The sequence below is a fragment of the Hibiscus syriacus genome, unplaced genomic scaffold, assembly GCF_006381635.1.
Source record: "Hibiscus syriacus cultivar Baekdansim isolate YM2019G1 unplaced genomic scaffold, ASM638163v2 tig00111099_pilon, whole genome shotgun sequence".
NCBI classification, from domain to species: domain Eukaryota; kingdom Viridiplantae; phylum Streptophyta; class Magnoliopsida; order Malvales; family Malvaceae; genus Hibiscus; species Hibiscus syriacus.
Window position 1 is genome coordinate 817,413 of NW_024062984.1, and position 15,221 is coordinate 832,633.

Below are 15,221 nucleotides of genomic sequence, written 5' to 3' on the forward strand. Positions count from 1 at the left end.
ATCCAATTTCCAATCCGATTTCTTTAAGGATGTGATATTGATTGGGTTTTGGAGCGGGATAGGATTGTCAAGGGAGACATCTAGGCCGAGTTTGATAAACAAATTGCTTAGTAGACAACCATAAGGTAGGGTTTCTACATGCTTTGAGGGAATGATGTTTATGATATCGACAAGCGCGCTAAAGACAATATGTGGAAAATTGATTTTCTTTTTGTTCTTTATACAGTGCATCCACCATAAGTCTGTAGTACGTAGTGTGGAGTACCGACCTGAGGATGGTCTAAACCACCAAGAGATCATTAAGTGAAGAAATCGATCGTGGTGAGACCTAAAGGTACTGACACTAGCATTAGAGAGATATGAATATTCCACATCTTCCTTCTCATTAAATAAACCCTCGTCATCTAAACCAAAATGAGATGCGATAGATTCAGAAGTAATAGTGATGTATTGTTCTAAAAGATAGGATCTAATCGCTATAGTACCGCACTGAGTTGTGTTCTGAATACAAACCGCATTGGAATAAAAGATGCTGACAAGTTGGTGAAAGACGATGGGTTGAAGAGAAAAGAGTTTATCAAACTTCCATCGGTGAAGAATTGAGAGGTATTCAAATTCAAGTTTTATCATAGCTTGTAGAGAAGGAATACGCTCTTCCCTAATACGATAGGATTGGAAGGAGTTCATGTACCTAGAGTACAATTCATCCCTACGGTTTTCAGGCATGTTAAAATAAGTACTAATGAGGGATGAAGGAATATTGGATGTATTTTGAGGTCTAGGAGCGGGAGGACGGTTTTGGTGAGACCGACTCGAGGATGACCTAGGGCGTTTGGGATTAGACATGGTTAGGGAAATCGGAAAAGAAATATCACCTGCAATTTAAAAACACATGTATGCACAAAAATCAATCCCAAAACTCAAATGAGTCCTCAATAATTCAAGGTTCTCTAACATAATCCTAATGGGCAAAGTTTTGAAAACTATTTTAAAATAATATCATAATATGTATAGTTTTCATGAAAACAACACAATTAAATCAAAAATATCATTAATTTTCGAAAAATATTTTTTTTAAATTCAAAATTTTAAAATAATTTTGAAAAATTATGTGCTTTTGATGAAATTCGTTGTAGAAATTAGTTTAGAATCATCATATAACCAATGCCCGATAATTATTTCAAACTAGAACTAGTCTAAACTAGTACTAAGTTCAACAATTAATAAAATAGAGTTTTTGTAAAAATACCTTGAAAAATTCAGATTGAGTGGAATGTAGAGATGTTATGCGCGGTTTAATGATTGTAGCAGGTTTGTAGGATGAAAAGCTTGAAGAATCCGATGATTTCCCGAAGGTTTTGAGCAAAATGGAGATTTAGGGTGAGAGGGGGACGAACGGCCGTGAGAAGTTTAGAGTTTAGGTTTTGAAAAATAAAGAAGATGAAGCCTTTAAAACCTAAAACCCGACGGATGCATCGGTGCATGGTCTTATGCATCGATGCATATTCAAGGCATGCATCGGTGCATCATGGTGATGCATCTGTGCATGAAGCACAAAAATGTCAAAAATCTGTTTTAAATACTTAAAAATGCTAAATTAATAGGCTCTAGTGGTATTGGCAACTCATATATTGAAAATTAATTATGTTCAATCAATTAAATTAATCTTTAAACATTATTTGAACATAAAATTAATTTTCACTAAGAATCATGAACTCCCCCTAACTAATAGCAAGAATGCAATCAAAAATTATTATTATAAGCATTTTTCAGTATTTATTAAAAGTGCTAAAAATTATTTTAAACACTAAGTGAAGATAGGTTGGCTAAACCTAATTCTCTCCTAAGTGTCCAAAATCTTTCTTTGTCTAAAGGTTTTGTAAAGATATCTGCTAATTGGTGCAAAGTATCAACAAATTCTAGAACTACAGCTTCCTTAGTGACATGGTCTCTAATGAAGTGATGTCTTATTTCAATGTGCTTAGTTCTAGAGTGTTGGATGGGATTTTTAGTGAGACAAATAGCACTAGTATTGTCACACTTGATAGGAATGATACATACTTCAATTCCATAATCAAAAAGTTGTTGTTTCATCCATAAAACTTGTGCACAACAACTACCGGCTGAAATGTATTCCGCTTCAGTGGTAGATAATGCAACACAATTTTGCTTCTTTGAAAACCAAGAAATCAGCATATTTCCAAGGAATTGACAAGTACCGGAGGTGCTTTTCCTATCTAATTTGCATCCTCCATAATCCGCATCAGAAAAGGCATGCAAGCTAAAGCTAGAGTCTCTAGGATACCAAAGTCCTAAACTAGGAGTGTCCTTAAGGTATCTAAAGATTCTCTTAACAGCTAGTAAATGTGATTCCTTAGGACATGATTGAAATCTAGCACATAAGCAAACACTAAACATAATGTCCGGTCTACTTGCAGTTAGATAAAGCAAAGAGCCAATCATTGACCTATATAATTTAACATCTACATATTTACCTCCTTCATCTAAGTCAAGCTTTGTTGAAGAGCTCATTGGAGTGTCATGAGGTTTCCCATTTTCCAGTCCAAACTTCTTGAGCATATCTTTGATGTACTTAGCTTGATTAATGAAGATGCCATCTTTTCTTTGCTTGATTTGGAGTCCCAAGAAAAATGAGAGCTCCCCCATCATGCTCATCTCAAACTCACTTTGCATTAGCTTAGAAAATTCTTGGCAAAGAACATCATTAGTAGAACCAAATATTATATCATCAACATAAATTTGAACTACTAATAAATCTTTACCTTTATGCTTTAAAAACAATGTAGTGTCAACCTTTCCTTTTGAAAAACCTTTTTCAATTAAAAAATTTGACAATCTTTCATACCAAGCTCTAGGAGCTTGTTTTAAACCATAAAGAGCTTTTGTCAATTTAAGAACATGATCTGGAAATTTTGAATCTTCAAAACCTGGAGGTTGTTCCACATACACTTCTTCTTTTATAAAACCATTTAAAAATGCACTTTTAACATCCATTTGATATAATTTAAATTCATGAAAACATGCAAATGCTAATAGCATTCTAATTACTTCCATCCTAGCTACGGGAGCGTATGTTTCATCATAGTCTATGCCCTCTTCTTGAGTATACCCTTGAGCAACAAGTCTAGCCTTGTTTCTCACTATATTACCACTCTCATCAAGCTTATTCCTAAATACCCATCTAGTACCTACAGTAGATTTATTACTAGGCCTTTCAACTAATGTCCATACTTTACTTCTCTCAAATTGATTTAACTCTTCTTGCATAGCCATAATCCAATGTTCATCATTTAATGCTTCTTTAATATTCTTAGGCTCTATGCATGAGATAAATGCAACATAATTACAAATATTTCTAAGAGAAGATCGAGTTGTTACCCCTTTTGATGGATCACCTATAATTTCACCATCCTTGACATAGTTGTACTCTCTTGGATAAGATACTTCCCTTTCTTCAATGGTTGGATTCTCAAGAGGATCATGAGTTTCCTCATTTTTCGTTTCTTCCTTTGATGATGGTTCTCCAACTTCATGTCTAACGTCATTTGTATTTATAACACCTACATCATCATTCACACAAGAATCCTTCATCAGAAGGGGATTATCATCGAAAACAACATGTATAGACTCTTCTACAACTAAAGTTCTTTTATTAAATACACGATAGGCTTTAGAATTTAATGAATAACCCAGAAAAATTCCTTCATCACTTTTAGCATCAAATTTGCCAAGGTTTTCTTTACCGTTGTTTAAAACAAAACATTTACATCCAAAAGGATGAAAATAACTAATGTTAGGCTTTTTATTTTTGAAAATTTCATATGGAGTTTTCTTTAAAATTGGCCTAATCATTACTCGATTTACAACATAACAAGCGGTATTTGTGGCTTCCGCCCAAAAATATTTTGGCAAATTATTTTCACAAAGCATGGTTCTAGCCATTTCTTCTAAAGTTTGATTTTTCCTCTCAACAACTCCATTTTGTTGAGGGGTTTTAGGTGATGAAAAATTATGACTAATACCATTAGAATTACAAAATTCAATAAATCCAAGATTTTCAAATTCAGTGCCATGATCACTCCTAACACTAGTTATAGAGTAACCCTTTTCATTTTGGATTATTTTTGAAAATGTGATGAACTGTTCTAATGCTTCATCTTTAGTACTTAAAAATAGAACCCAAGTATATCTAGAATAGTCATCTACCAAGACAAATGCATATTGTTTTCCACCCAAGCTAGTAGTCCTAGTTGGCCCAAAAAGATCTACATGGATCAATTGTAATACTCTACTAGTTGATACGTCATTAATGGATTTAAAAGAAACACGCTTTTGTTTTCCTTTAGCACAAGCATCACAGATTTTATCATTATCAAATTTAAGCTTAGGCAACCCTCGAACTAAATCACCTTGAATTAGCCGTTGCAAAACACTCATACTAGCATGTCCTAGTCTCCTATGCCATAATCAACTATCATGTTCATCTTTAGCAACTAGGCATAAATTAGTCATATCAAAAGAATCTAAATGCACCATGTAAATATTCCCTATTCTATGACCAACAAGCATAATCCGATTAGATGCAATGTCAATGACTTTACAACCATTAATTTCAAATAAGACATTGAATCCTTTATCGCATAATTGACTAATACTCAATAGATTATGCTTTAATCCATTCACATATAAAACATTCTTAATTTGTATGGAAGAGGTATTACCTATTGTACCAATACCTTCAATATGACCTTTTGAATTGTCTCCAAAAGTCACTTCTCCTCCATTTTTGGCGTTAAGCTCAATGAACCAGCTTTTGTCTCCGGTCATATGTCTTAAGCATCCACTATCAAGGTACCATGAATTTGAATTTGTTTCCCGTGCCTTGTAGCAATACTCCTTTCCCTACAAATATAGATTAACTTTTGATTTTTGGTACCCAAATTCTTTTGGGTCCATATTCATTAGTTTCTAAAATCCTAGTCCCCTTAGGTATCCATTTGTGTAGGATATTTTTATCTTTAGTAGTAATGAGTTCTTTAGGAACCCACATACTTCTAACGATTTTTCCATTAGAGGTTCTTTGGGGACCTCTATGACTGTAGTTTCTAAAACTTTTTCTAACAAAGTTGGATTTTGAATTTCCACATTTTTCAAAATGTTTTGTTCCAACTTTATCAAAAGAAGTTTTAAGATCATCAATTTTCTTTTGATGATCATCATTGATCTTTGAAAGTAAATTTTGCAAATCTAAATTTTTCTTTTCAAACTCTTCTAGTTTGATTTGCAAGTCTTTGATTTTACTTTCAAGATCGTTGTTGGTTTTGGATATGAGTTTGTTTTCATTTTTCAATTTTGGAACATCATTTTTATATTTTAAAAATAATTTCTCATAATCCGAAGCCAACCCATTATATTCCTCTAATAACTCATCATAGGATAAATCATCAAAATCGAATGAGTTAGAGGTTACCTTAGAATCTTCCCCAAATGCCATCAAGCACAAGTTAGCTACTTCTTGTTCCTCTTCATCGTAACTTTCCTCATCGCTCCATGTAGCCACATGAGCCTTGTGCTTATTCTTTGATTGACCCTTTTTCTTCAATTATGGGCAATCATATTTAACATGCCCTGGCTTTTTGCATTCGTAGCAAATGATTGGGTCCTTCTCTTTCGGTTCATTTTTGAGGCCTTCATTTCGTTTGAATTTTCTTCCTCGATAAGGTCTCATAATTTTTCTGAACCGTTTGGCAAACAATGCCATTTCCTCGTCATCATCATCGTTATTCGAATCACTCTCATCTTTTGTGGATTTGAGAGCAACTCCAATGTTTTTCTTCTTCTCCTTCTCCTTTGGCGTCTCGTCAATTTTGTCGAGGTCCACCTCATCTTCGAGCATCATTTCATAAGTGAGGAGTGACCCAATTAGCTCTTCAAGAGTTAAGGACGTTAAGTCCTTAGACTCGATGATTGCCGTCTTCTTTGATTGCCACGATTTTGGGAGGGAGTAGACTAACTTCCTCACAAGCTTTTCATTTGAAATGATCTTTCCATATGATTTGAGACCATTGACAATCGTTGAAAATCTATCCGTCATAGCTTTGATATATTCATTTGGTTTCATCCTGAAATTTTTATAGCTATGCGTTAGAATACTAATTTTAGATTTCTTTACCTCATCGGTACCTTCATGAGTGACTTGAAGTTTGTCCCATATTTCTTTGGCGGTTGTACACGATGAAACTCTTCCGTATTCATCTGGTCCAAGAGCACAAAAAATGATATGGATGGCTTTGGAGTTGAGCTGGAACATTCTTGTCTCTCCTTCACTCCACAACCTTGGATGAGTGAGAGGTTTGATGTATCCTTCTTCTACAGCATTCCATGCTCCCATGTCACTTGCTTGAATGAAGTACATCATTCTATTCTTCCAATAGGCATAGTTAGCTCCATTGAAGAAAGGAGGCTTGTTGACGGGCATCGAATCGAGACCGGAGTCGAAGTTTGAAGCGGAGGCCATTGATGACTTTGATAATCGATATAACTCTTCCCGAATCGACTCAAGAGGCGATTAAACCTTCAAATGAGTTAGGCTCTGATACCAATTGTTGAGTTAATCGATCGACGGAATTAGCCAAGAGGGGGGTGAATTGGCAATTAAAAATTCGGTGGAAGCTTTTGCAGAAAATTGAAAAGATTTGCACAACGATTTAGAGTGGTTCGACTTTCTCAATCAAAGTCTACGTCCACTACCTTAGCTATCCACACTAAGGATTTTCCAACAAATTCACTAATTTGTTCTTTCTTTTGAGGCCAAAGAGATAACCTTACAATACCCTCAAGAATATACCCCAATTCTTGAGAACACTCTTTTCCCAAAGAGAAGATTACAAATTTGCAAACTTACAAGGAAAACCTCACAAGGTAAGATGTTTGCACAATTCTAGAACAAGAAAAGAACACTCAAAGATAATTACAAATGAGCACAAATGGTGTTCTTGAAAGCAAAATGAATATTGAAAGGAAAATTGGCTTGATTTGCACAAACTTGGTGTTTGATGCTTTCTCTCTTGTTTCTTTATGATTTCTTGTCGATCAAGGGCTTCAGAACTTGTTTAAATACACCTTGAATCACTTCTAAACGTTGGGGATGATTAGTGAAGATCATATAGCCGTTTAAGTGTGAAAGCAATTAATTTTTCTAGGTGGAGCGTCTCATGCATCGATGCATGATCAAGTATGCATCGGTGCATCAGTGTAAAATTCAAATATTTTGACCGTTGGGACACTTAGTGCATCGGTGCACTAAGGATGCATCGATGCATAAAATGCATTCGATGTTTGAAAAATAGCCTGGTGCATCGATGCATTGCTTGTGCATCGATGCATCAAATGCATTCGATGTTTGAAAATATTCCGAGTGCATCGATGCATGGAGAGTGCATCGGTGCATGAAATGCATTCGATGTTCAATTAAATCATAGGTGCATCGATGCATGGTTTGATGCATCGGTGCATCACCTTGAATAATTGTTTTAAGGCTTGATTTTGGTTCAAAATACTTTGTGAAAATTGTTTCAAAAATAGTTTAAGTACAAATCACAATTTTACACATTTAGTAAGGATTAAAATTGATCTTGAAAAACTTGGAGTAATAATTTGATATTCGATTAATTAAATCGAATATAAATTATAAAATCATTTGTAAAATCTTAAAATTCATTTAACTTAATTTGTTATATCGAAATATCAAAAATGTTTTCAACATATAGGGCATGTGATGTGGCCATTGATCTAATGATTATCACACATCCCATTGCACATGCTATGCTACCATATTTTAAGAGGCATTTTATGTAGAGATGGAAAACAGATCATTCGAATTGGGTTTGGGTCGGGTCATTTTGAGTCGGGTTATTTCGAGTCTAGATTATATTCATTTTAATTTTGTTGGGGTCAAATCGGATCTGATTTGGATCTAGTTCGGGTGTACAGTAAATCAGATCGGGTTAGATCAATTTTTGAGTCAGGTGATTATCGGATTGATTATTTTTCGGTTCGGATCAATATCGAATCGGTTGCTTTTTAGGTCGAGTCAATATCAGATCGGTTAGATTTCGGTTCGGGTCAATATCAAGTCCAGTCAATATCGAATAGGTTGATTTTTGATTCAGGTTAACCTTTAGATCATGTCAATTCGGGTTGAATTGATTATGAGTTTAATCAAGTATATATAGAATTATTGATATATTCTTGTAAAAAAATGTATTCTTGTTTGTTAATCTTATCATTTAGGTCTAATTTCAGTTCTCAATCGTTCAATATTTTAAATTAAACAATCATTTAGAGATGATAAATCGATAATTTGATAGAAATATGATCATATAACGTGTGTTAGAATTAGAATTTGTTATTAAAATTTTATATTGATCTTGTATGAAAAGTTTATAATGAGAATTATATGATAAAGAAATATTTTTTATGAATTTTTTTATTTCCAATTATAAATTTAAATTTGTATTAAATTTTAAAAATAATACATAACTTTATTTGTTTAGTCGTAACATAGTAAACTTTATATTATTTTTTATTATAAATCTAATATTATTTCGTTTCTTTTAGTTATTTTCTATTAATTTTATTATAAATCTACTATTTTTTATTATAAGTAAGGTAAATAAATTTTATTTATTACTGTTTTCAATCTTACAATTAGATTTTTATGTTTAATAAATTATCAATTTTTTAAAAATTAATTTATTATTCAGTTTGGGTTAAATTTTAGTTCGTGTTTCTTTCGGTTTTGCTAAATTTTGGGTCGGATCAGATATGGGTCGGGTATGGGATCAAATTTGATTATCATATTCATGTTAATATCGTGTATTGGGTCGGGTAAATTGGTTCGGTTCAAGTTTGACAGGTCTAATTTTATGTATGTATGTTTGTGTGTCTATGTATACATTAGACGTGATGTGATCATTGATTAATAGAACTTGAAATGTCACCAAATTAGGGGAAGAATCTCCAATATTGTAAAAAATCTAGATAATTTTAGAGAATAAGAGAAATTTAGGATAAAGATGGTGAAGGTTGAAAGAAAATTAAAAATAATCAATCATTTTAATGTTTAACTACGTGGATAAATGGATTCATTGTTATTTAAAGGGTAAAATATATAGTTGGTTATTTTTTACTTCGATCATTCAGGTTTAAAACTCGTAAATTGACAACTAAAATCATATCGTATTATCATTTTGGTCATTTAGAGTAAATTTCGTTACTGCGGTAACATGTTTCACTATATGAATGTTGGTTTTGGTTTAATAGTCCAAGATGGAATTTGAACCCAAATTTGCTAAATAAAATAAATAAATTTTCATATAATTTGAAAAAAAAAATTATTTTATAGTATATATTTTTTAAATGATTTATTATTGATTTTGAATAAATCCTCAACGCCTCTTATAAAAAATTTGTATATACTTAATTTATTATTTTATTAAAATAATTTATATACTTAATTTGAAAAAAAATATTTTTTAAAAATTATTTATTATTTTATTTTATAAATTATTATGGGAAAACGTTAAAAAATATGTACAGATTCTTTTTATAATCTGTATATACTTAATTTATTAATTAGTATTAATATTTTTTTAATTAATTTATTAAATGATTATATATAAGTTTAAAAAGATATGAATATTTTTATAATAATATTTATCATTATTTAAAAACGTTTTTAAATATTTGATCAATATATAATTAAAACAATTTCTTTTAGTTTTTACTATTTTAAGATTTTTTTAACTAAACTAATATTCTATAAGAATATTATTTTAGAGACCGTCAAGATGCCAGAGGAGTGGAGAGAGTCTACGGTGATACCAATCTATAAGAATAAAGGAGATCCCCAACGTTGTGGTAACTACAGAGGTATTAAACTACTCAGTCATACCATGAAGCTATAGGAAAGGGTGATAGAGGCTAGGTTGAGACTGATTACTAGGGTTTCGGAAAACCAATTTGGCTTTATGTCAGGCAGATCTACGGAGGCGATTCATCTACTTCGACGGCTTATGGAGAAATATAGGGAAAAAAATAGAGATCTTCACATGCGTTCATTGATCTTGAGAAGGCGTATGATAGCGTTCCCCGCGATACGATCTGGAAGACCTTGGAAACGAGACGGATCCCAACTGCTTATATCCGGGTGATTCGTGATATGTACTGTAGATCTTCTACATACGTCAGTACTACAGTTGGCGACACCGAGACTTTCCCGGTGGAAATCGGACTCCACCAGGGGTCGGCTCTTAGCCCTTACATCTTCGCCTTGATTATGGACGACGTCTGTTGTGCGACTCCAGACGGTGTTCCATGGTGTATGCTTTTCGCTGACGACATTGTCCTAGTTGCTGAAACAAAAACTGAGCTGAATGGTAGGCTGGCTACCTGGAAGACTGCCTTGGAAGAAAAATGTCTAAGGATCAATATTGAAAAGACAGAGTATTTATGTTCAAACTTCAGTGGGAACCAAAACGATGATGATGTAGAAGTATGCATCGAAGGACACGTTCTCCCCTCAAAGGATTGTTTCAAGTATCTAGGGTCTATGATACATAAAGATGGGGGTGTAGATGATGACGTTATACACCGTATAAAGGCGGGATGGCTAAAGTGGAGGGCTGCAACTGGAGTTTTGTGTGACAAGAAGATGCCTCTAAAACTTAAGGGAAAATTTTTATAGAATGGCAATAAGACCAGCGCTGCTGTATGGATCAGAATGTTGGGTAATCAAGAATGATTACTTAAGGAGGATGGAGGCCGCAGAAATGAGAATGCTTCGATGGGTATGTGGTAGGACTCTGTGGGACATGACACCAAGCTCTGCAATTAGGAGGTCTTTGGGGGTGGTGCCTGTATCCGAAAAATTGAGGGAGGGAAGACTACGGTGGTTTGGGCATGTTCTTAGGCGACAACCGTCGGATGCGGTCAGGAGGGTAGAGTCGATAACAATCGACGGTGCCAGAAGGAGAGGACGACCAAGGAGGAAGTGGGTAGACTGCTTGAGATCTGATTTGAAGGATTTAGCCCTTACCGAGGACATAACCACCGATAGGAACGTATGGAGACTTAAGACCAGGGTAGCTGAGTAGTGTGGGCATCTCAGCCTTCTTTTTTTAATGCCTTTGTAGTAATTTCCATGAATTCTACTTTTTATATGTTTCTGTCATTGGAATTTATGTAGGCTTAGAATTATGGTGGCGGAGTAGTGTTACCTTAGTTTAGGTTTTAACCATTTTAACTTTATTCCTTATCGCAGCTTGCTATCGCTGACTTGTGATTATCCTTCTCTTCATGTTTCCTCTTTTAAATTTAGCCGGGACTTACATTTCTGTCTATAAGCAGAGATTTTCACGCAGGGATTTATTTGCAGGGATTACTTCAAATTACAGACGCGCATATGAAGACAGCATATGAAAATTGTTCAACTATTTCAACTATGTATTTATTGACTTATTTATCCATGCATTGTATTTTATCTTTATTTTTAATTTTCTTACTACCGGAGGTCTTCCACGGAAGTTGCTCTCAACCTGACATTGGGTGCAGCCTACTACCCCACCTCCCCTTATCTCATTGCATATGTGAATAGGATTTTGTTGTTGTTGTAATATTCTATAATCCATTCCCAAAATCCAATTAACATTTTAACAGAGAAGCCAGAGAAAATATATGAGAGGTAACAGAAATATTAAACAAACAAAGGGCTCCACTGCAAATATGGTTGAAAGAGTTTGTCACGAATTGTTGGAGGCAATCATAACCGTCCATTTCCTGACAGATGGAGATTTTCGACAACCAACTAAAACTGTCCTATCAAGTATCAACAACTGCTGCTCTCAAACTTACCCAAGAAACTTGATGCATCACTTTATCTCATCTCCTCCTCATTTCCACCACCACATATCCCCGACCCTCACTACTAACTAAAACCTCTCCGGCGCCGGCCAAACCAACCTTTATTCCCTCTTCTATACTTTAAAATGATTTCACTTACTCCGTATCTTTCTCTTCCCACCACCACTACCTTCACTTCGAAAGCGAATAAGCTCTCAATCTCTCCCAAACCAGCGGCGCCGGTCTGTCGTTCTTATTCGAGAAATGGATTGAAGTTGAAGGGTTGTTTTGAAATTACCAATAGTAATGGAGGAGGGTTGTTTGTTTTTGCCTGTTCAACGACGTCGTATGTCCGGAGAGTGGGGTCGCGGAGGCTTTCATTTGGGAATAACGCTGGTAGCGGGGCAACTCAAGTAGCAAAGAAGGTTGATATATCGCAGCTTCTGTCAGCAATGCTTCCTTTTGTCGTCGCTATTACTGCTGTTTCTGCCCTTGCTCAACCTTCCACTTTCACCTGGTAAACCTTTTTTGTTTTACATTCTAATAAGTTCTTAATTAAATTAAATTAAATAATATTCTTAATTCTTTCTGGGTTTTCGTTGTTTAGTATAGGCATTTGACTCTTTTTTTTTACTTTGTATTTTATAGTCGTATTTTTTTTGATCTCTTAGTTGGATTTAAAAAAAATGGAAATTGATTCTTTGCGGAAAACTAATCTATATGTATACTCGATGGATTAGCTTTTTATGAGAAATTGTATTTGCTTTATTTATATACGGCGGAGTGATGGTTATTTGTTGCAGTTTCTGTTTTTTTGTGAGTTTTAAATGTTCGTTCTTGTTGGCTTTTAGTTGAATGGTTTATGCTTTCTTCAAGCTTTGCAGTTTTACAGATTTTAACTTCTTTTCCTCTCTTTTTTCTTCCATTTTTTATTCTATATATTCCTACTTTCAAAGCTTAGTTTTTCTTGAACCAGAAGTGTCAGTTTGGTATGAATACAACGGTTTTATCTTCTTTTCCATTAGTTTTATTCAAGGAAGAAAAAAAGATATGAAACACAAATTTTCATGTAGGGTATCTAAGGAATTGTATGCTCCTGCTCTTGGCGGGATTATGTTGTCCATTGGAATTAGACTTTCATTTGATGATTTCACACTTGCAGTCAAAAGGTAAAAAAAATCATTTATTCAGTAATAATAATAAAAGAAGAAGAATCATTTCTCTCTTTGTATCATGTGTAGTTTGATATAGTTGTTAACGATGTGATTTTATTTTTCAATCCGAAACGTGCTCCTCAATTTGTATAACTTTGTTTCCTTGCAGACCTTTACCGCTATCTATCGGATTAATTGCACAGTATATGCTCAAACCAGCTCTTGGGGTTTTAGTTGCAAAGGCCTTTGGTATGCCCCCGATATTCTATGCAGGCTTTGTCCTCACATCTTGTGTGGCAGGAGCTCAGCTCTCTAGCTATGCCAGCTTTTTGAGCAAAGGAGATGTGGCACTCAGTGTACTTCTCACCAGCGTTACCACCATTGCGTCGGTGATAGTCACACCTGTTTTAACAGGCCTTCTCATAGGGTCTGTCGTTCCGGTTGATGCTGTTGCTATGTCGAAGTCGATTTTACAGGTAATGTGGTGACTGAACGTGTGCCAGTATTCTCTAATGAGCATTCTTGCTTCTTGGTGAAAAGTAAATGTTTTGTTTGGTTTTTCTTTTTAGGTTGTTTTTGTTCCAATCACTATCGGGCTTGTGCTTAATACCTATGCAAAACCAGTGATCAAAATCCTTCGACCTGTGATGCCCTTTGTTGCTATGATCTGTACTTCCCTGTGCATTGGTAGCCCTCTTGCGTTGAATAGGAGTCAAATTTTATCTAAAGAGGGTCTTCAGCTGGTTTTGCCTGTTTTGACATTTCATGCTGTGGGATTTGCTGTGGGATATTGGATTTCCAAAATTCCTGCTTTCAGGTAATCTAAAACCCGTGTATTACATTACGCTTTAAACAACCATTTGACCTGGTTTGCTTATGGAAGAGTAGGGGGACAATGTACCAATCAAGCAGAGATTTGTCATTCCAAATCTTTCTTTAATGTTCCCTGGATTTTCTTGAAGTTTCCCCAAATTGTTTGCCGGCTGAATCTCGTTGTATTGTCAAGCATTTGTTATTTCTTTAACTGCTGAAAAATCAGTTTGTTGAAATATTCTAATATCCTGAGCCGGAGCATAGAGAAAGATTGTTGCACTAATAAGTAGTCTGTGGCGGAATGGTTAAACCGAAGAGCAGTTTGCCCAAGAATTTTATATACAGAATGCTTTGATTCTATTTCCAGAGTCTATTTTTACTTGTTGATTTCATTCGGACCATCTGACACCATGTGGTTAACGTGCAGGCAAAGAGAAGAAGTTTGTCGGACAGTTTCATTATGCACCGGAATGCAAAGCTCCACCATGGCAGGCCTTCTTGCAACCCAGTTCCTCGGGGGAAGCAGTCAAGCAGTTCCACCCGCATGCTCTGTCGTTGCCATGGCTATTATGGGTCTTTGTCTTGCCTCTTTCTGGGGCAATGGTTTCCGTGTTAGACACCTACCTTCTCTACTCATCCCACAAACTAGTTCTGCTGTCCAGACTCAATAATGCAACACTTGGAACATCTTTGAGGAACGAAACAAGTTATTTTCAATGTTCACACACACACACACACAAAGAGAGAGAGTCGTGTCTTTAACCGGTCCTCGAATGAACATGATCCTCCCCTCAATAAATCAACAGCAGTGGTCGAGCACAAGCTGATCAAAAAGGAATATTATACAGTACCGATATCGGAGGCTGTTGAGAGTTACTGCACTCATATGTATGCACCAGTCCCAGACGTGCTTCCATGCATGCTCATGCATGATATAGTTGAGATGGTTCTAGAATTAATAAGTCTAGAAGCTAGTTGGTTATAACAAAATATTGTTAAGCGGTTTTTCAAGCTTGTAAAAGCTGTTATATAAGCTGAAAGAATGTGAGAATGTAATCATCTTTTTTCTGATTGAGTAAAGAAATTTTCACAAATTTTTGAAGGTTTTTCTGATTACTCAACATGGTATCAGAATGTAATCATCACGTAACTCCAGACGCATCCAAGGTGATGAACTCCTCTGAGTTTACTGGACCAGGTAAACTTTTAGTAGGTGATGGTGTTTTTCTAAGGGTAAACTCAGTTGGTTCTTCTATTTTAAATGCTTCTCCTCAGGCATTAATTTTGAGCGATATTTTACATGTACCAAGAATAACGAAGCATTTACTTTCT

General features: G+C 34.9%; 1 protein-coding gene across 1 annotated transcript; it reads left to right on the top strand.

Moving 5' to 3' along the window:
* The first annotated feature begins 12,000 nt into the window (after window positions 1-12,000).
* On the top strand, window positions 12,001-14,754 carry LOC120153184 (probable sodium/metabolite cotransporter BASS3, chloroplastic). The gene is made up of 5 exons (XM_039165186.1): window positions 12,001-12,439; window positions 12,996-13,091; window positions 13,246-13,552; window positions 13,646-13,893; window positions 14,317-14,754. The coding sequence occupies exons 1-5, from the start codon at window positions 12,069-12,071 to the stop codon at window positions 14,558-14,560; spliced, it is 1,266 nt and encodes a 421-aa protein (XP_039021117.1). The 5' UTR covers window positions 12,001-12,068; the 3' UTR covers window positions 14,561-14,754.
* The last annotated feature ends 467 nt before the right edge of the window (window positions 14,755-15,221 follow it).

What these genes read in the sequence shown, in the direction of transcription:
- LOC120153184 (XM_039165186.1), top strand. Translation starts at nt 12,069, where the DNA reads ATGATTTCACTTACTCCGTATCTTTCTCTTCCCACCACCACTACCTTC. An exon ending in TGTCGAAGTCGATTTTACAG is followed by an intron (nt 13,553 to 13,645) that starts GTAATGTGGTGA and finishes TTTTCTTTTTAG; the next exon opens with GTTGTTTTTGTTCCAATCAC. An exon ending in TCCAAAATTCCTGCTTTCAG is followed by an intron (nt 13,894 to 14,316) that starts GTAATCTAAAAC and finishes GTTAACGTGCAG; the next exon opens with GCAAAGAGAAGAAGTTTGTC.